Source organism: Aspergillus fumigatus, chromosome 1, assembly GCF_000002655.1.
Source record: "Aspergillus fumigatus Af293 chromosome 1, whole genome shotgun sequence".
NCBI lineage: Eukaryota > Fungi > Ascomycota > Eurotiomycetes > Eurotiales > Aspergillaceae > Aspergillus > Aspergillus fumigatus.
Window position 1 is genome coordinate 3,321,143 of NC_007194.1, and position 19,307 is coordinate 3,340,449.

Below are 19,307 nucleotides of genomic sequence, written 5' to 3' on the forward strand. Positions count from 1 at the left end.
GAAAAGATTGACCCCAAGAAGCGGGGAAAAGCGGCCTATTATTGTTGCGGGCAAAACTGTTGGACATCAACTTTTCCATTTTGTTCCAGCGTCTTTTGTACCCTTCTTCCACAAGCCCCGTTTTGAGAAGGCTGTATCTGCCAGTATCAAGCAGCTTGAGATAGACTCATATTATATTTCTGGGCCCCGTCATACACCATCATGTTCAAGAAAAAGCCGACAGTATGTTGTGCCCCTCCCCCGCATTTCTCCCCTCGCTGGCAGTCTGTTCAAGTCGTAAGGGACAACTTTATACTTACTTCTCAAACTATAGATCAAGAATCTTGCGCCCTTACGATCCTCGGACCGCCGTAAAATTGCAGACCAAATCATCAGCGACTACAACATCAGTATTCCGTCAGCTGCACCAGCCGAGGATGACTCCAATACTCCTACCACGTCGAACCAAACCTCGCCCAGCATCACTGCGATCCGAAACTCCCTTCTTCCAGAAAACTCGCTCTCTGCTCGCTTCACCACCACTGCAGGTCCCCAGCTCCGAGAAGTCCAAGGCACAGTCTACGTAGGAACGCATCCCGAGGGCGAGGAACGCATTTTGTGGTTTAAGGTGGAACATGGGCCCGGAGCCGATGGACGATTCTATCCCACGGTCTACACATTATGGCACAATCCCAAACTAGTGCCCTTGCTTCACACGCCGGAAATGGTCATGCAGAAGCTTCGTGGTGGCGCAGACCTGATGACCCCCGGCCTCGCGGATGAACCTCCATTTCCTGAGAGCGCGGTCAAGGGAGCTGTTGTCGCTGTAGCTGGTTTGGACCGACACACTGTCCCGTTATTTGTGGGCGTCTGCGAGATTGATATTGCAGGACTTGGAGAGGTTCAGGGCACGAAAGGACATGCCGTCCGAGGCGTACACTGGGAAGGTGATGAGCTGTGGGCCTGGAGTTCGTCTTCCCGTCCGGGACAGCCTGCTCCTGAATATCTGGCTGGGTGGGATTTGGAAGCGGGCGAGGAAGACGTCGCGGAAATTGAGGAGCGAGCCACTGAGCTTTCCTTGGACCAAGGTCAGCAGACGCAATCTGCGGAGGAGGTGCCTCCAGTCGACTCTGCCGAGCAGCATGAAGTGGGGGCTCCCGTCGAGGAAGTGAAAGAACCTTCTACAAAAGGTCGGCGCTCCTTATTTCTCTTTCGGTATCTCGTTCGGAAACTGACCAACCTGCAGAGATCGACGAGGCTTTTGAGAAAGCCTTCCTCTATTCTCTGTACAAACTGAAGCAGGACAACCCCACCGCACCGAATCATGGCCTGTCCCTTCCCGTGCAACCATCCGCCCTTGTCTCGAACATGCTTACTCCTTACCTCCCGATTTACTCTTCACAGCAGGCTCAATACTATCAGATCAAAAAGACAAGCTGGAAGAACGTCAAAAAATTCATCAAATATCTTGACAAGCAGCGTCTCGTCAAATCCAAAGACCGCAGTGGACAAGAAACTGTCATCATCGATGTTGACTTCAACGACCCTCGCGTCGAGCAGTTTGTTCCTTACAAGCTTCCATCAAAGAATGCCGTTGAGAATGCGGGCAAGTCCGTCCCCGGAAACAAGACGCCTGCAACTTCGGAGGGAGACCCTTCCGTCGGACAGACAATAACCGTTCAGACTCTTTATCGGCCAACAGGAAAGCTTACCCCGACAATCTTCCCAGCTCTTTCCAGCGGTGACCCCAGGAACTACTACAAGTATTCTGAGGTGTCCAACCGTTTGGACGAATATATTCAGTCTCAAAATCCGCCTATTGTCTCCAGTGAGAACCGCCGGATCATCTCGCTCAATCCTTTCCTTGCAAACACAATCTTCACATCTTCATCAGCCGAGGACAAGACCACCATTGCACGTGGCATGACGACCCGAGATGGCCTCTTGAAGCGGATCGTGGAAGACTCGGCGTTCCTAACTCCACACTATGTAATCCTCAGGCAGGGCCAGGCCCCATCCGATGTGAAACCGAAAGCAGGTGCAACTCCCAAGATCAACCTCGTTCTTGAAAAGCGGACAGGTTCGAAAACTGTCACCAAAGTTTCGAATCTGGAGATCTTCGGTATAGTCCCTAGTCTGCTGGCCGAAGAACTGCAGAAGAAATGCGCTAGCAGTACCAGCGTTGCTCAGGCCACTGGAGCCACCAAAGGCGTGATGGAGGTACTTATTCAGGGTGACCAAAGGAAGGCTGTGGAAACAGCGCTGCTCCGACGCGGTGTCAAGACGCAGTGGATTGATGTGGTGGATAAGACGAAGAAGAAGAAATGAGCCTCCTGAGGGAAGGTATATTGTAATTAGCGATCTAAATGAAGCATTGGTCAATAATTGGGTATGCCACATGCCTTGAACAGAGGAACTACATGCATCTCTTCGTCATAAGATATTCTTCATACGGTAGATTGACTCCCAGGCTCTTCACCATTAAACTCCCCTTGTCGTCATTTTTGACAGTGAGATATGCTCTATCAGGCCATTTGTACTAAATGATTACTTGTCCACCGATTCTAGCAGCCGCAGTTGACTCGGGAATCTTTCAGCACACGGAGGCTCACGGCCTCGTTTCAGAGTGAATACCTCAAGCAAGATGGCTGCAACAGACCAATTGCCCGTTTCATCAACGGAGGATCATTCGAAGCTGTCCAGAATTAAATGATTCCACCAATCGGCGATAAGCCGACTCCCCGACCCCTCCCCGGTCCGAGAAGCGTACAAACATTACCGTCCCATCTATATAAGTGCCCGTTGCTCCCGCATCTGGTGTCGACTAATCAAGAATTAGACAAATCGATAGAGAGAATTTATAACCCGAGGAGATGCCAGTCTACCACATCGGTGCGTACCCTGCTACCCTGCTGCAACCAACGCGGGTGATTGACCAGTGGCAGTTCTCTTCCGCCTGAAGCCAGGAGTCACGCAGGACCAGCTCACCAACTGGGTCACTGTTGCGGAGAGCATGGTGGGTAAGATCCCCGGTTTGGTTTCGCTGAAGGCCGGGCAGCCGTTGCCTATCAGTGTTCCCCGTGCCAAGGGGTTTGATATGGGGATTGTGGCTGTGATGGAGTCCCCCGACGCTGTGGCTTCTTATGCTACGCATCCGGTCCACCTTGAGTTTGTTTCCGCCTACCCTGTGACAGGTGCGTTTGAAGTGGCTGATGAGGGACTGTAGGGTGTCGAAGCTGAGAGAGGAGTTGTGCGACGATACGCTGGCGTATGACTTGGAGTTCGAGAGTTGATTTACAAGGGTATAAGAGCCGTGGGTGGAGGCCGAAGAGCCAAAATTCTATCATGACCATTTGCTAGATCCTGCAAAGAACAACCTCCAAGTATCAATGATGACAACAAATAATATACAACGCCATTAAGAAACCCGCAGCAAAAGACGCAAGTGCTTTTGTTGTACCATAACAAATGGGAATAATCCATTAGCTCCGTGATGAAGGAAGGGTGGGACTAGTCGGGAAACTCGAACAGAAGACAGCAAAGCCACTACTCCTTGGTATCGACCTTCTTGGCAGGGTGCTCGCCGTTGGTAGTGGCCTCGTCCTCACGGGTCCGCTTCTGGCCAGCTGTAGCATCGTCGGCGGTGCTCTGCACGACGGGAACACCACTATAAGCGGATTAGTCAAATGCTGCAAGACCAGGAGAAAGAAGTTATAACTTACCGAGCGTCCTTCTGAACCTCACGACGCTGCTCGCCCTGAGGCTTGCCAAAGCCGTTCTTCTGATCTTCTGCCCGGCGCTCACGCCAGTCACGCTTGTCACCACCGCGGGGGCCGCCACGGCCACGTCCACGGAAACCACCACGGCCACGACTGGGCTTGATGCGGCCAGCTTCGATGTCCCGAACCTTCTCTTCACAGTAATCTTTCTTGCTCTTGATGAGCAAATCTTGTCCCTTCCACTGGGGTTTAGGATCCAGCGCAAGGAATTCTTTCTGCTTCTCCTCAGTCGCGAACTCAACGAAAACGCTGCCCTTGAAGATTCGATCGTGTGTGCGGCGGAGACGAATTGCGTTGACGGGTCCGTAAGGGGCGAAGAAGGCCTCGATGTCAATCTGGGTAGTAGGAGTTTCCTCTCCGAAGCCCTTGGCGTAGATGCTACGGCTCATGGCCTGGTCTTCGAAAACCTTGGTCACGCTGGGGTCGGGTTTCTCGGTCACCGATTCAGGAAGAGGCACCTTGCGGCGCACGCAAGTGTCGTTATCGGTCAGTTCGAGAGTTTTGGAGGACTTCAGAGCCTCGACAATGGCGCTGAAGGGCTGGAAGCGACGCATGCGCTTGAAGGAGTGAAGGAGTTCGAGGGGGACGGGGCGATTGCTGCTTCCGCCCACCTTGGAAAGAAGGAACTTGTCCATGGGAAGGTTCGAATCGGAGAAGTAGAATTCAACCTGCTTGCGGATCTCATCGTGGTTGTCTGTGACCTCCAGCGTGGAGGGATCAAACTTGACGTTGTTGCGACGGTTTCCACGGCCTCGTGTATCGCGCTCCTCGGCCTTGCCCTCCTTCTGCTCCTCAGCTTTCGCCGACTGTTCGCCGAGCTTCGCAGCGGCGGCTACAATGCGAGCCTCCTCTGCATCTTCGGTCGGAGCTTCCCCCTTCTTGTCTTCAGTGGGCTGCTCGGAAGGCTTGGGAGCTTCCCCGGCTTCGCCCTTTAGCTCCGCCAAAACGTTCTGAACATCCTTCTCGGCCTCAGCATTGGCGTTGGTGGCCGCAGGGGTAACCTTCTGCTCGTCGGCCATGACTGCAAATCTATTCCGAGTGTTTCAACTCTGTATGGGTAGAAAGAGAGAATGGGAGAAAAGGGCCGCGCAGGTCCTGTACTCGATCAGACTAGGTCAGCATACAACGAAAAATTCTCGACATCCGATTTAAAACCAAAAACGGAAAAAATGAAATTTAATTCATTGAAACAGTAAGTGATAACGATTGAATGTGAGTCAACTCCGCAAGTCCAGATTCAGAGTATGACACTGCGCCAGTCGCGCGAAGCATAAGCAATGTACAACATAGGAGCCTTACCAATTAAACCTTGTAGTCTAGGGGAAGAGTATGCAGCAGCTGGAAGAAAGTTCAAGGCGACGCTTCTGCACACAATGAGAGCCAAACTGTCCTCTTGTTGGAAGAAAGAAAATCTTAAGGCGAATATTAATGCACAAGCGGGGGGAAATTTTCTGAACGCTGCGGAGCTTCAGCCACATGGAGAATCGAGGACTGTGGCGCATGCACTTCCTAGCTCCGATATGAAATGTCTCTCCATAGACACCTCAATTACAAGGCAAAAGACTAGCCCTATTTGGAGATTCGATACCAGGTACGGAGTAATGCATACAGCACCCAAGTTCCAGTAAACATGTGGACTCTAAACTTATTTTTATTGACGATCGACAAAGTATCATGCTCACTTGATGTCAAAGCATTGAATCATGTTTGCGAAGAGTGCTATTGCCTTTTCTGCTTTACGCCCAATGGTCCAGGCCCAGTATGGACGCTCTATCGCGAAGTCAGGGTGCCTCGTTGGGAGTGCCTTCCATACTGGCTCAGGGGAGTCTGTTGCCACAAACCACGCTGAGTGTCTTTAATGTTAAGAAACTTTGTGACTCTTGTGTGTCTAATTGTGATACATTATCACTTTACCCGATTTTGGATTAAACTCTCGTGCTTTGAGGAGTAGCGATTGCTCCATCGTTTGGCGTACTTCCAATTTGCGACTGCTCTGATCGATTCCCTGTGATTTTGTGTCAACTTGAGCAGATTATCTGTCGGCCTGGACTTGCTCTGTTGATTCTCCGAGAACATCTCTACGTGAGCAGGTAACAAGCCCTGGTGTCGAACCGAAGATCTGCCAATAGACCTGTTCATCGATGCTCAGCTAGGCCTCAGTTGAAGAAGCAAGCCAGTGGCAAGTGGCTGCTTACAGAAGCTTCAGTCTAACGTCTTGACTTTATTGAATTCTTCAACGGTGTCACTGGAATTTGGAAGGAAGCCGTACATACAGCATCCAGCGATGGCTGAAACTAGCAGTTCAGTTTCTCCGAACCCGTGGTCGACCACAGATGTGAGTTTGTTCCTCAGTTGATTGCACTGGATTTAATCTCACGAGGAGCCTAGATAATATATCTGACGATCGTCTCGCCATTGGTACTGGCAGCGTTCTTGGAATGGTTCCTCTGGATTGCTGCGTTCTTATACTGCCTTGCCAAGGTCTACCAAAAAGCGGATCACTGGAGTATTAGATTCCTCGCGGTTACCATGATTGTCCTCTTCACGTTACTGAGGTGGGCTCCAATATCCCCAGTCTTCTCTATGAGACCATGCATGCTAATTTGGCACACAGGGGAATTTTCTTGCCTGTCATGATCGTGACCCTCCCGCTCCCGGTTCACTTGAGACGGCGATTCCCGGCTCAGATGGTACTTATGCTTCAATGGTTCGCGTTCGGGATGTTTTCCGTGCTGCTTATAATCCCTTGGCTTTTGTGCGTCTACAGACTGGTGACACATTCACCGGGCAGAACCAAGCGTATCAAGCAAGTTTTGGATGACCGAACCGCTCCCAAAACAGTTGTTGTTATGCCAGTCTATAAGGAAGCCCCGGAAACACTAATAAGGGCAATCGATTCTGTCGTTGACTGTGATTATCCAGCCAACTGTATCCATGTGTTCCTCTCTTACGATGGCTGCCTCATTGACGAATCCTATCTTCGGCTGATTGAACACCTTGGAATTCCGATTACGCTGGAGAGCTATCCACAGAGCATAGACGTGACGTACAAAGACGCCAGAATTACGGTCTCTCGTTTCAAACATGGAGGGAAACGACATTGCCAGAAGCAAACGTTCAGACTGATTGACATGGTATATGCGGATTACCTGGAGCGCCACGACAACCTTTTCGTGTTATTCATTGACTCCGACTGCATCCTTGACCGTGTATGTCTGCAAAACTTCATGTACGATATGGAGTTGAAGCCAGGGAGCAAACACGACATGTTGGCAATGACGGGGGTCATTACGTCGACTACGGACCGAGGCTCGCTCCTCACACTTCTGCAGGACATGGAGTATGTCCATGGGCAACTGTTCGAGCGCTCTGTGGAATCTAGCTGCGGCGCTGTGACTTGCCTCCCCGGGGCTCTGACGATGCTCCGGTTCTCTGCGTTTCGTAAAATGGCCAAGTACTACTTCGCGGACAAAGCCGAGCAATGCGAGGACTTTTTTGACTATGGCAAGTGTCATCTTGGAGAAGATCGCTGGCTCACGCACCTCTTCATGGTAGGCGCTCGGAAACGTTATCAAATCCAGATGTGCGCAGGCGCCTTTTGCAAGACCGAGGCAGTGCAGACATTCAGCAGTCTTTTAAAGCAGCGTCGGCGCTGGTTTCTGGGTTTCATAACCAACGAAGTGTGTATGCTGACTGATGTGCGGCTTTGGAAGCGCTACCCCTTGCTCTGCCTGGTCCGTTTTATGCAGAACACGATCCGAACAACTGCATTGCTGTTTTTTATCATCGCGCTGTCACTTATAACAACCTCGAGCAGCATCAATGACCTGCCCGTGGGTTTTATTGCCATATCGCTGGGACTCAACTACGTCCTCATGTTCTACTTGGGTGCGAAGCTCAAGCGCTACAAAGCTTGGCTTTTTCCGCTGATGTTTATCCTGAATCCCTTCTTCAACTGGCTGTATATGGTGTATGGAATCCTGACTGCGGGCCAGCGTACATGGGGAGGACCGAGAGCCGATGCCGCCACCGCCGATGAGCACACTTCGCCCGAGGAAGCTGTTGAACTGGCTAAGGCTCAAGGCGATGAGCTCAATGTCGATCTGACTACTTTCCGTTCCAGAGGGGATGAGAAGAGCGTTCCAATCCATCCCTCGGAGAAGATCGATGGGCGCTTCTCTGCACCAGAGCTCCCAGACGGTTATGACTCGAACTTGAACGACTCCAACGCAGCCCTTACCGAGCTGATGACGCCTCTTCCGAGTGTGCCTCGGATAGGTATCCATACATACCCGTCCTCCGATTCGATCCTAACCTCGGACTCGCTGAGCTCGATCCACCTTCCCCTTAAGGTTGAAGAGCTGACTGGTGATAATGACAATATGAAGCCCTATCCCGATCGGCAACCAAGGGACACGTCGAGTTTGCACCAGATGCAGAGGACTTGTTCTAACGGAATCGTGGCCAGTGATTCATGCTCTTCACAGGACGATGCTTCGGAGATGGTAAACAAGCCTGAGATACTGTCACCATCAGCTCATATACTGCCGCATCCATCACAAGCCACGGAGTCGTCATCCGGGGAGGATATATACCCACTTCATTTGCCATCGCCACACCAACACGAGGCACATTTTGCTCCTCTCAATGCTTCAACCCGAGGTTCAATGGAAGGAAACACCCCAGAGGTACAGCGACCACGCCGTAAGCTTCCAGGGATTCCACGGCCTATCAGAGCCCAGAAAGATCCTGAAAGTATGGTCTAGGGTACTTGCACACGTCGTAAGGCATTTGTGTCCAAGACCAGATATCCTAGAGAAGCGAGTCCATGCACATTGATGGCAGTCGGCCAAAGCTGCACACGTGGAGTCTACCCTTACGGCTTTAAGAACTTATTCGGTCAACCCTTGCAGATCAATTCTGTCATGTTCTTATTCTCTTATTTGGAGCTGCTTCAAGAATGAAGTCTTGTACTTCATGCTTTGTCGTCCACCCTTATGTATGTCGCTTTGGTAACAAGAAGTAGCACATTCTTTTTAGCCTAAACTGAATTGTCTTATTTGCCTGGGTAAGAGTATATAACTTTTCAAGAAGAAGACGATCAATTCTACCAACAACCAGCTAGAGACAGACTGTTCAGATTAAACATTTGTAACTGAAGCAGGTGCACTTTTCGGGGAGTCTAATGTCATCCGAAAGCTCTGCCTCCCCTCGCCTATTGCAACATTCAGACAATATTGCGACCTCAGGTGCAAAGTTCCATTCAGACATACGAAGACGCCCAGGAGGTCGTAGTAGATTCAACTCTTTCTGGTGAGATCTTTGACAGCATGGCCTTCACTGCGCTGATTCACTACTGCAGCAAAACCACATATATCTTGCCTTCACAACCGGTCCCCAGCCTGAGATGGTATATTGATTTACATTGAGCATGGTGTCAATATTAGGTACTGCTCCGGTTTCCACGTACCCGTGGACTCGAAGGAGATTGGCTGTTCTCTGCTTAAACAGATGCCAATGCGGGACAATGATGGGCAGTTGGGAGCTATGTGCTAGAGGGGTTATCTCGAGGTGGGTAATAAATCGGACATAACCGCGCTGTGCGTACAGCTAGACAGCTAGATAGTTTCTAAGGCCGGATTATGACCTTCCTTTCTTGTTGACTGTGTCACAAGGCTTGGTTACTATCATCAGGGCAAACTTGAGTGCAGGAAAGAAGCAGAACGGCTGCTGACATAATGCCAAGCATGTGTGTTTCCTTCGTGGCAAGTTCTCCCGGTGACAGCCCGGTTAAAGATGTCCAAAAGGTCATGGACAAGTCATGTAATTGTCGCTGCCAAGATCCATTACCTGATGGTTTAATAACAATTTGCCTTGCCCATCCCCCTTTCTTTGTTTACTGTTAGTCACATCGATGGTGATTGGTCAGGTGACTCCTGATTGAATCGATAAGGCGGCAGAACCCCGCCAAAAGCGGTGAGTCAAAGGAAGGATACTGCCGGTAACCCCCCCTAGGCGGTGTGACGCGGGAAGATTCGAGTATGAGCTAGAAGGTTCGATAGGCAGCACAAGGGACAGCTTGGGCTTCAGGAACAGGCATAACTAAGAGTAATTGCCCCAGATTGAGTCAGGCTCTGGGAGATCGAGAGCAGTATAAGAAAACTTTTGAAAGTGATGATCGTGTGCCTGTTGAGACTATAGAATCCTCAGTCTTCTGCAGATCGTACGTGCCCAAAACTGTCAGGAAGAAAAAAAAATCTGACTGACCGCTTGACGACACAGAAGAACCCACGTTTGACCCTAGCCACAGCTCATCCGCTTATCACCACGCCCGATAGCAGTGGCGCTTTTGCAAAATCTCCCCTCTTCGCTCTTTTCTTGCTTAGGATCTTCCAACGTTTCCCTCCAACCTCAATATAGACAACATCCTCCGCTCAACACCTCCCCGCACCATTCCCCCCTCTCTTACGGTCCGATTTATAATCATCGCCTAATTTATCCACACAATGAGTGTCGTCGGTATCGATTTCGGTGCCCAGAGCACCAAGGTTGGTGTTGCACGGAACAAGGGTATTGATATTGTGCGTATATGCCCCTTGGCTGCATTTGTTCCTTCTTGAATCAATTGCTGGAACAGCTCGCGCTGACGCATTTGTCTATCCACAGATCACCAATGAAGTCTCCAACAGATCCACTCCGTATGTGCAAACTTCCCCATCAGATGTCTGCCCTCATATCGCGGTGCTGACTATATTTTCATTGTAGGACATTGGTCGGATTCGGCACCAGAAGCAGACACATTGGCGAGGGCGCAAAGACACAAGAAATGTCCAACCTGAAGAACACGGTTGGCAATCTCAAGCGTCTCATCGGCCGTTCATTCAACGACCCCGATGTGGAGATTGAGCAGAAGTACACCTCAGCGGCTATCTGTGATGTAAACGGTCAGGCTGGTGTTGAAGTGAGCTACCTCGGCAAGAAGGAGAAGTTCTCGGCGACGCAGCTGGCTGCCATGTACCTCACCAAGATCAGAGACATCACATCCAAGGAGCTGAAGCTCCCTGTCTCCGACGTCACAATCAGCGTTCCCGCTTGGTTCACAGATGCTCAGCGTCGCGCCATGATTGATGCCGGTGAGATTGCCGGTCTCAAGGTTCTGAGACTCATCAACGATACCACTGCTACCGCCCTTGGCTACGGTATCACCAAGCTTGATCTCCCCGGCCCCGAGGAGAAGCCCCGCAGAGTGATGTTTGTCGATATCGGACACAGCGACTACACTGCCTCCGTTGTCGAGTTCAGAAAGGGTGAGCTCAACGTCAAGGCTACCGCCTACGATCGTCACTTTGGTGGTCGTGATTTCGACATAGCCCTCACGGAGCACTTTGCCGATGAGTTCAAGGAGAAGTTCAAGATTGACGTCCGTTCCAACCCCAAGGCGTATGCCCGTACTGTTGCCGCGGCCGAGAAGATGAAGAAGGTCCTTTCCGCTAACCCTGCTGCCCCTATGAGCATCGAGTCACTCATGGAAGACGTTGATGTCCGCTCCATCGTCAAGCGCGAGGAGCTCGAAACCATGGTCAAGCCTCTGCTTGAGCGTGTCACCATCCCCATTGAAGAGGCTCTTGCTGAGGCCAAGCTCAAGCCTGAGGACATTGACACGATCGAGATGGTCGGTGGCTGCACCCGTGTCCCAGCTATCAAGGAGGCCATCTCCAAGTTCTTCGGCAAGACCCTGTCCTTCACCCTCAACCAGGACGAGGCCATTGCTCGTGGTTGCGCCTTCAGCTGTGCCATCCTCTCCCCCGTCTTCCGTGTCCGTGACTTCTCCGTGCACGACATTGTCAACTACCCCATCGAGTTCACATGGGAGCAGTCGGCCGACATCCCCGACGAGGACACTAGCCTCACTGTCTTTAACCGTGGCAACGTCATGCCATCAACCAAAATCCTCACATTCTACCGCAAGCAGCCTTTCGATTTGGAGGCTCGCTACGCTAAGCCCGACATGCTTCCTGGCAAGATCAACCCTTGGATTGGCCGCTTCTCCGTCAAGGGTGTCAAGGCTGATGCCAACGACGACTTCATGATCTGCAAGCTCAAGGCTAGACTGAATCTGCACGGTATTCTGAACGTCGAGTCTGGTTACTACGTTGAGGATGTGGAGGTTGAGGAACCCGTTGACGAGGACAAGATGGACACTGATGCTCCCGAGGGCGAGCAGCCCAAGAAGACGCGCAAGGTCAAGAAGCAGGTCCGCAAGGGTGACCTGCCCATCTCCACCGGCACCAACAGTGTTGATCAGACCGTCAAGGAGACCTGGATCGAGCGTGAGAATGCTATGTACATGGAGGACAAGTTGATTGCCGAGACCGACGAGAAGAAGAACGAGCTCGAGTCGACCATCTACGAGCTTCGTGACAAGATCGACGGCGTCTATGCCGAGTTTGCCAGTGAGGAGGAGAAGGACAAGCTGCGTGCCAAGCTGACCGATATGGAGGTGAGTACAATGTCTTGTCCACATACAGGACGCAGGAACTCGAAGCTAACGCGCTACGTAGGACTGGCTCTACGAGGAGGGCGAGGACACTACCAAGTCCGTCTACGTTGCCAAGCTGGATGAGATCCGCTTCATCGCTGGTCCCATCGTCCAGCGGTACAAGGAGAAGATCGAGGCCGAGCGCCAGGCTATCCTGAAGGCCCAGGAGGAAGAGGCGGCCAAGAAGCGCGCCGAAGAGGAGGCCAAGCGCAAGGCGGAGGAAGAGGCCAAGAAGGCGGAGGAGACCAAGCCTGATGAGGAGATGAAGGATGCTCCCGCAGAAGGCGAGGCGGCCCCCGCTGAGGGCGAGGAGAAGCAGCAGTGAAGAAGAAAAGTCTTTTACCCTTTCGATATCAAATGAGTACGACTCTCGCTTAGAAAGCCTGATGACAATGGCCATGAAACGGTGAAGCAATACATCCGATCCATGATTCTCTTTTCTTGTGAACTTGTTATATCTTCTCTGTTACCTTTCTAGTGTAGAATGTTGTCTTGGTGGTATTGTTTTTACACAACCTACCTAATCATTTTGGCACTGACACTCGCACCACTCGTGGGTGACTGTCGCCATATGGCTTATGATTCATGAGAAAAAGCACACAAGAAGAAGAGTTAGATATATGAAGCGTGGATAGAGTTCAGGCAGCCAATTTCCTCTCTTGTTTTCCTCGTTTTCTTTCGAGTCCATTCATTGATGTAACCATGTCCGGAGCACATCGTACCTTTTAAGACTCCCGGCTCGGCGTGTCATGTCACTTAACCTTTGCCGGGTCGATCTCGTGTTCTCGTCCACTTTTCTCCGATGAAGTTAGCTCCTCGCGGAATGGCGTCAGGCTTGGATGGCTGAAAATCCGGCGGACCGACTCATCTCACCCTGCCGAACGCAAGGATCTTGGCAGGTGTTTCAAGCATGACTGGCCATTGCGGTCATATTCAACTCGTTACCAGCAAGTCGCAGTTTACGCCTTAAGTCCGGCGACTCCGCCCTATGGGTAGAGAAGCTCGGACTGTGCTGGTGGGTTTTCCTACTAGTCTAGCGGTAATTAGTTGCCATGGGATACACAAAAAAAGGCTTGGAAGCTCAAAGATGAGCATATTCCCTTTTCTTAAATAGTGGCTGATGACTCATGAATTGTTGCCTAGATCTGATAGCAGAAAGGGTACTGCTGTGTTGACCAATTAGGACTTCTGCATAGCCACATCATTATGACTTGCAACTGAGGTGGAACCTGAAACCAGAAAGTGTCCGCCGTCGACAGGGTACTTAACCAGATGTTTCCAGAATCTGCCGTCTCCCGCTCCGGGAGTTGAACAGCAAAGAAGACCACTTGCTCAAGTCACTCGAATCCATGAAACCATTCAACTTAGTTGTTTGCTTTGAAATGCTTTGAAATCGGATTTCAAAACAATCAATGAGAGACCAACTAGATTGCCGGGGATGACTCACGGCGCAAAGCCCCATTGGTCATCGATATGGCGCTGAGTCTGACCGCCGCGATCATTGGCTCTTGGTTTTCCAGGTTCGTCCTCGTATTTGGGGCTTCCGCCAGGCCAGGAAAGTCCTAAACTTATCTAGAGTGGTACCCCGACGGCCGGAAAATTTGGTAATGCAGGCAATCGGCATCTTCTGCGGCCGATGTCCGATGTCAGAATTTCCTGTTAGGGTAAAGACGATCCAGGAGTGGCTCTTTTTCGTATAGGAGATTCACGTTATGGCCAGAGACGGGCGTGAGCCTCCTAAAAAAAAGTTCCTCTGACGTGGGTAAACTGATTCCTCCGTCCCCCGGTCCAGCCCGTAATTACGGAGTAGTCCATCTGGAGAGGGGGACAGCGAGAAAATTCTGATATAAAATCTCGAGAGCTGTCCTTGTGTAGTCAGTTTGTCAGTTTGCCAGTTTTCGCAATTGAGGTGAACATAAGGTGGAACTTCTGGCATCTTTCTTTTTTCGCTTGGAAGGATCAGTTTGCGCGGATATATCTTACCTTACTCATCGCACCCCGACATAAGCGAGTCAAAATGGCAGCGTCAGCGTCCAGCGTCACGGACGTCGACATCGAGAACGTCCCGAAGGAAAAACTGGACGTCAAAGAAACCGAGAAGGAGCCTGATTTCGAATACCCTGCTCTCTCCAAAGTCGTCGTCATCATCCTTGGTCTGTATCTCGCTGTCTTCCTGGTAGCCCTCGACCAGACCATTATCGGAGTCGCCATCCCCAAGATCACCGATCAGTTCAAGAGTATTGAAGACATTGCCTGGTATGGCAGTGCCTACTTCCTCACATCGACTGCGCTGCAACCGTCGTACGGCCGCATCTATAAGATCTTTAGTGTTGGTTTCCTCCCGTGCTGCATGTGCTGACTACTGGGTCGTTGCTAACGGGTGAGCCTGGATAGGTCAAATGGGCCTTTTTGATAGCCGTCCTCATCTTCGAAATCGGATCGCTCATCTGCGCGGTTGCACCGTCGAGTACCGTTTTGATCGTTGGTCGAGCTATTGCGGGTATCGGTGTTGCGGGTATCTTCTCCGGAGCCATGGTCATCATCTCAGTGACTGGTAGGTCATTCTGCGTATGGGTCTTTGAAAGGAGCACCCATCTGACTCGGATTAGTCCCATTGCCTAAGCGACCTCTTGTGTTTGGTATGTTTGGCATGGTCTGGGGCATTGCCTCGATTGCCGGACCCTTGCTCGGTGGTGCGTTCACCGATGGTGTTTCATGGCGCTGGTGCTTCTATATCAAGTGAGTGGCGCCGCAAGCTAAGCCCTTTCCAGCTTGCCAGAAAAAAAAATACTGACCGCGCTGCAGTCTTCCCATCGGAGGAGTCTCGCTCGCCGTCATCCTGTTTGTCCTCCGACTCCCCGACAAGAACGACTTCTCCGGCAGTCCCATCCTCGAACGGATCCAGCAGCTGGACCTCATAGGCGCCGGTCTACTGATCCCCGCCATCATCTGCCTCTTGCTCGCCTTGCAGTGGGGAGGAAACAAGTACCCCTGGAACAATTCGCGGATCATCGGCCTGTTCGTCGGCTTCGGCGTCATGGCTATCCTCTTTGCATTCTCGCAGGTCAAGTTGGCTGACAAGGCTACCCTGCCCCCGCGCATGTTCAAGAACCGCAGCGTCCTTGCCGCCACGCTCTTTGCTCTGTTCTTCGGCGGTGCTTTCTTCGTCCTGGTCTACTACCTGCCCATCTTCTTCCAGAGCGTCAAGGATTCCTCCGCCATGAAGTCCGGCATCCAACTCCTGCCTCTGATGCTAGCCACCGTCGTCTCCTCGATGGTTATGGGCGGCGCCGTCACCGCCGCGGGCTACTACACGCCGTTCCTGATCGGTAGCACCGCCATCGCCGCCATCGGAGCCGGTCTCGTCACCATGTACGAGATCGACATCTCCACGGGCAAGTGGATCGGCTACCAGATCGTCCTGGGCGCCGGCGTCGGTGCCGGCTTCCAGATTCCCATGACGGCCGTCCAGACTGTCCTGCCCGCAGAGGATATCCCCATCGGCACGGCGGCGGTCATGTTCTTCCAAACACTGGGCGGCGCGCTGTTCATCGCGGTGGCCCAGTCCGTTTTCCAGAACGGCCTGATCTCCGGGTTGGCCAAGTATGCCCCGACCGTTGACCCGACGGCGATTGTCAAGGCAGGCGCCACGGAGATGAGAACCGTGCTGACCCAACTGGGCCAGTTGGATCAGCTCATGAACGTGATCAAGGCCTACATGGACGGATTGCGGGCTTCATATCGTGTCAGTTTAGCGCTGGTGCTGGTCGCGTTTTTGGCCAGCTTGTTGATGGAGTGGAAGAGCGTCAAGAAAGCGAATAATGGGGAGAAGAAGGAAGTCATGGTGGCTGCTATTTAGGTGGTCATCCACAGACTTTTCTTTTCCCGCTGCCTTCTTCATTTTTGCATTCTTCAGACCAAAAAAACATCCATCATAGATTCAGACTGTTAGAACAGCTGGCGGAAATGGGCGGATGGGCATCTTCTTAACTAACGACCCGATTCACGATTTGTACTTAACTATGCACTTCTATTTATACTATACTAATGTCTACTCCACTCGATTTCTCTGTTCCAGACATCTACTCCGAAGCTTCCGGGGATCCAGTTGTAAATGTAAATGGTTTATGCGACGAGTTTGGTGTATAAGGCCATGCATGTCCTGCATTGTGCTCCCTGGATAAAATCGCACCTGGTCTGCCGAGAATTTGTTTGTTCTTTTCCGAGTGCCCAGTGCCCAGAGTCCAAGACAGCCAGTCTACTTCATCCGGCGTACCCAAGGGGTGGAGTCGGTCTTGGCTGCTGCATTACAACTTGATGAGAATCTGAAGGTGACGAACGATGAATAAGATAGACATCTAGATGTGAGAAGCCTTAGAAGGTGATTACCGGTGTTATTAATTGATGACGGTATGGCTGATGGCTGATGGTATCTACATGATTCAGGTAAATAAAAGTCCCGAGACGGCCGATTCTGATGGCTGATGCTGTTCCTGGTTTAGTCCCTTGGCAGTACTCCGTAATTTGATGAGTTCCAATCCACGCCTCAGCTAGGGATGAATGAACATTCTGACTCAAGTATGTTACAATCAGGATAACAATAATGGAGAACCAGAATGCGATGCTCTCAGTACATGTCCAGATGCATTATGGTTGTCTTCCAACTTGTCCAACAGGAGTAGTTACTGTAGTACAGTCGGCGGAGGAGGACGAACGGTGCCAAGTGGAGCGAGCGAAAAGCCGGCAAGTTGGCACGCGACGAAGGGGCACTAAATCCATGGCTCTTCATCAAAGTCACATCCTTGTCTGCCGTTCTGGGAGATTGTCCTAATCGATCAGGACGAGTGCGAACTACGAACCCTCTTTTCCCTTCTTCTCCTGACCTCTTACCATGATGGCGTGGATAGTTCAGTCCCTCAGAATGTAACACTCCGCCTGCATTCATTTCTTCAACCGCGGATTCCCTCTTATCCCTCTATCACTCCTTGCCTTGTCACCCCTATCACCAACTGGCCTACTCCAGCTTCAAGTGGATCATCTCCCTTGGCGCCCCCCCGTTCTGGGAGAACGGTGGGGAGTTGTCGGATCAACCACTGGGAACTGACTTGGACCATTGCGCCATTGCGATGCTTCCAACTTTCTACTCAAACTATCTATTCTCTGATTTGACCTCGTCTAGTCCTTCTTAGTCTTTCTTTCTTGCTCTCGCTCGAATTTCTCATTCTCTATCTAATCTAATCTTATTCCATTAACTGTCACACCCTCATATACTTACGCTACACCTGACAGCCGTAGGCACCGCAGTCTAATTAATTATACCTACTGATTCAGGGCTCGCGATCACGACATCTTCCATTTACTCTCAATCGAACCGCTGCATATTCAGTATCCGGGTGAAGGTTATTCTGGGCCATTCACTGTCGAGCAATCCAGCGCGCATTCCGACAATCCAGGATGCAAACAGAGACGTGACATCCGCCGGCCCCAGATACGCCTTCCTGACCACTTTGATACTCAGTAATCCACAGCAGACATGATCCCAAGGATTTTACGCCTCATCGTCCTTGCGATATGGTCAGCAGAGGCCGTGGCATCGCCCGTCCGTTCCTCCGACCAGGACCACAGCAATGTCAATCATGGCAAGATCCTTACTCACGAACCTGAATACGATCCCCTGTGGGAGAAGTACGGCCTAAACAAGTCGCAAGAATTTAAGTACTTTCATGAACCAGGTAATGATGATATCCTGGGACACTACGATACGCGCTTTTTCACAGAACCGGTTCCGGACAAAGAGCGCTCCGAGACCATGACGCATATGATTCGCGCCTATCTCAACTTCTTCAATGAGCGTGGCCTGGAGACGTGGATTGCGCATGGAACCTTACTCGGGTGGTGGTGGAATGGCAAGGTACTTTTTGCGCCTAGAAGTTTAGGGACTGTAGCTAATGCCGGCGACGGGGGTGTAGGTTCTACCCTGGGATTGGGACATCGACACACAAGTGCTGGATACCACCCTGCTGCGCCTGGCTGACCAGTTCAACCAAACCGTCGTCCACTACACGGCTGCCGACTCCAGCGTGGAGCGGAGCTACCTCCTGGACGTCAACCCCTGGGCTCGACAGCGCGAACGCGGCCAGGGACTCAATATTATCGATGCGCGGTGGATCGACAGGCGGACGGGTCTCTATATTGATATCACAGGACTGAGTAGGCTGGAACCGGAGAAACCCAGTCTATGGCAGGATAAAAACGACCACAAGTATCAGACAGGGGACATTTACCCCCTGCGCAAGACGACTTTTGAAGGAGTACCGGCCAAGATCCCCTTCGACTACGACTCTGTCTTAATCAAAGAATATACTCAGGAAGCGTTGACGAGCACCAAATTCCACAAGTACGTATCCTCCGGAATTTTTTTGACTCTGAATCTCGTGACTAATTGAGACAGCCATACATGGTATCCTGACTTGGAACAATGGGTTTCCGATCACGACGAGATCGCCAAAGGCAAGCTGAATGACGATCGTCAATATGAGAGGCGGTAATTGCGACATCGTTCTCCTTAGAAGCAACCAAGTTATCACAGATATGGCCATTATCTTCACATACCCTGGACATTGATCTTCATTCGCATATAGCATTTTGTCCGCTGATCTACAGAGGGGTTTTACGTGCTTCTCGGGATTTACTTCTGGCGCACGGGCTGGTGTTTCGGTGTTCTTTGACATTTCCTGCTGGTGTATTCTATATCTCACAGCCTGTACATAGCTCAGACGCGTTCAGCATTACCTCGTCGCGTAACCTACCTAACGATTCTCGAAAGGCCCGTTGAATTCAAACTTGAGTGTTCCAGACCGTACGTAAAAGTTTCCCCAGGGGTGTCTCACGCAATCGTTCGCCAAATACCAAAATACCGAAAACAGCATAGCGATCGACCCCAGACACTAGTGCACTGGTTAGAGTACTCTAGATTGCGCTGATCCCACGAGCTCAGGGGTCTGTTTGTC

The 19,307-nt window shown here is 51.2% G+C and overlaps 7 protein-coding genes across 7 annotated transcripts; 6 read left to right on the plus strand and 1 right to left on the minus strand.

Moving 5' to 3' along the window:
- Window positions 1-201: 201 nt before the first annotated feature.
- AFUA_1G12570 (putative RNA binding protein Ligatin/Tma64) lies at window positions 202-2,307 on the plus strand (the record flags this gene model as incomplete). The annotated part of the gene is made up of 3 exons (XM_747534.1): window positions 202-222; window positions 314-1,169; window positions 1,226-2,307. The coding sequence occupies 3 exons, from the start codon at window positions 202-204 to the stop codon at window positions 2,305-2,307; spliced, it is 1,959 nt and encodes a 652-aa protein (XP_752627.1).
- Window positions 2,308-2,769: 462 nt separating this feature from the next.
- Window positions 2,770-3,272, plus strand: AFUA_1G12580 (Dabb family protein; the record flags this gene model as incomplete). The annotated part of the gene is made up of 3 exons (XM_747535.2): window positions 2,770-2,871; window positions 2,925-3,147; window positions 3,206-3,272. The coding sequence occupies exons 1-3, from the start codon at window positions 2,853-2,855 to the stop codon at window positions 3,270-3,272; spliced, it is 309 nt and encodes a 102-aa protein (XP_752628.2). The 5' UTR covers window positions 2,770-2,852.
- Window positions 3,273-3,525: 253 nt separating this feature from the next.
- AFUA_1G12590 (tRNA maturation protein LHP1) lies at window positions 3,526-5,206 on the minus strand (the record flags this gene model as incomplete). Its single annotated transcript, XM_747536.2, has 3 exons — window positions 5,058-5,206; window positions 3,702-4,853; window positions 3,526-3,646 (listed from the first exon to the last, which is right to left on the minus strand). The coding sequence occupies exons 2-3, from the start codon at window positions 4,775-4,777 to the stop codon at window positions 3,526-3,528; spliced, it is 1,197 nt and encodes a 398-aa protein (XP_752629.1). The 5' UTR covers window positions 4,778-4,853; window positions 5,058-5,206.
- A 372-nt stretch (window positions 5,207-5,578) lies between these two features.
- chsD (chitin synthase D) lies at window positions 5,579-8,669 on the plus strand. Its single transcript, XM_747537.2, has 3 exons — window positions 5,579-6,093; window positions 6,147-6,313; window positions 6,373-8,669. The coding sequence occupies exons 1-3, from the start codon at window positions 6,043-6,045 to the stop codon at window positions 8,522-8,524; spliced, it is 2,370 nt and encodes a 789-aa protein (XP_752630.2). The 5' UTR covers window positions 5,579-6,042; the 3' UTR covers window positions 8,525-8,669.
- A 1,595-nt stretch (window positions 8,670-10,264) lies between these two features.
- Window positions 10,265-12,622, plus strand: hsp88 (Hsp70 chaperone Hsp88; the record flags this gene model as incomplete). Its single annotated transcript, XM_747538.1, has 4 exons — window positions 10,265-10,339; window positions 10,425-10,456; window positions 10,524-12,258; window positions 12,320-12,622. The coding sequence occupies 4 exons, from the start codon at window positions 10,265-10,267 to the stop codon at window positions 12,620-12,622; spliced, it is 2,145 nt and encodes a 714-aa protein (XP_752631.1).
- A 1,692-nt stretch (window positions 12,623-14,314) lies between these two features.
- On the plus strand, window positions 14,315-16,156 carry aflT (MDR family MFS transporter; the record flags this gene model as incomplete). The annotated part of the gene is made up of 4 exons (XM_747539.1): window positions 14,315-14,626; window positions 14,692-14,851; window positions 14,907-15,036; window positions 15,103-16,156. The coding sequence occupies 4 exons, from the start codon at window positions 14,315-14,317 to the stop codon at window positions 16,154-16,156; spliced, it is 1,656 nt and encodes a 551-aa protein (XP_752632.1).
- A 576-nt stretch (window positions 16,157-16,732) lies between these two features.
- AFUA_1G12630 (putative mannosylphosphate transferase (Mnn4)) lies at window positions 16,733-19,289 on the plus strand. The gene is made up of 3 exons (XM_747540.2): window positions 16,733-18,208; window positions 18,267-18,694; window positions 18,749-19,289. The coding sequence occupies exons 1-3, from the start codon at window positions 17,831-17,833 to the stop codon at window positions 18,843-18,845; spliced, it is 903 nt and encodes a 300-aa protein (XP_752633.1). The 5' UTR covers window positions 16,733-17,830; the 3' UTR covers window positions 18,846-19,289.
- Window positions 19,290-19,307: the final 18 nt, after the last annotated feature.

Bases quoted from the DNA above. Each gene is read 5' to 3' on its own strand.
- chsD (XM_747537.2), top strand. From the start codon at position 6,043: ATGGCTGAAACTAGCAGTTCAGTTTCTCCGAACCCGTGGTCGACCACA. The intron at 6,094-6,146 runs GTGAGTTTGTTC...CGAGGAGCCTAG, and splicing joins ACCCGTGGTCGACCACAGAT to ATAATATATCTGACGATCGT. The intron at 6,314-6,372 runs GTGGGCTCCAAT...TTTGGCACACAG, and splicing joins GTCCTCTTCACGTTACTGAG to GGGAATTTTCTTGCCTGTCA.
- AFUA_1G12630 (XM_747540.2), top strand. From the start codon at position 17,831: ATGATCCCAAGGATTTTACGCCTCATCGTCCTTGCGATATGGTCAGCA. The intron at 18,209-18,266 runs GTACTTTTTGCG...ACGGGGGTGTAG, and splicing joins GGTGGTGGTGGAATGGCAAG to GTTCTACCCTGGGATTGGGA. The intron at 18,695-18,748 runs GTACGTATCCTC...TAATTGAGACAG, and splicing joins ACGAGCACCAAATTCCACAA to CCATACATGGTATCCTGACT.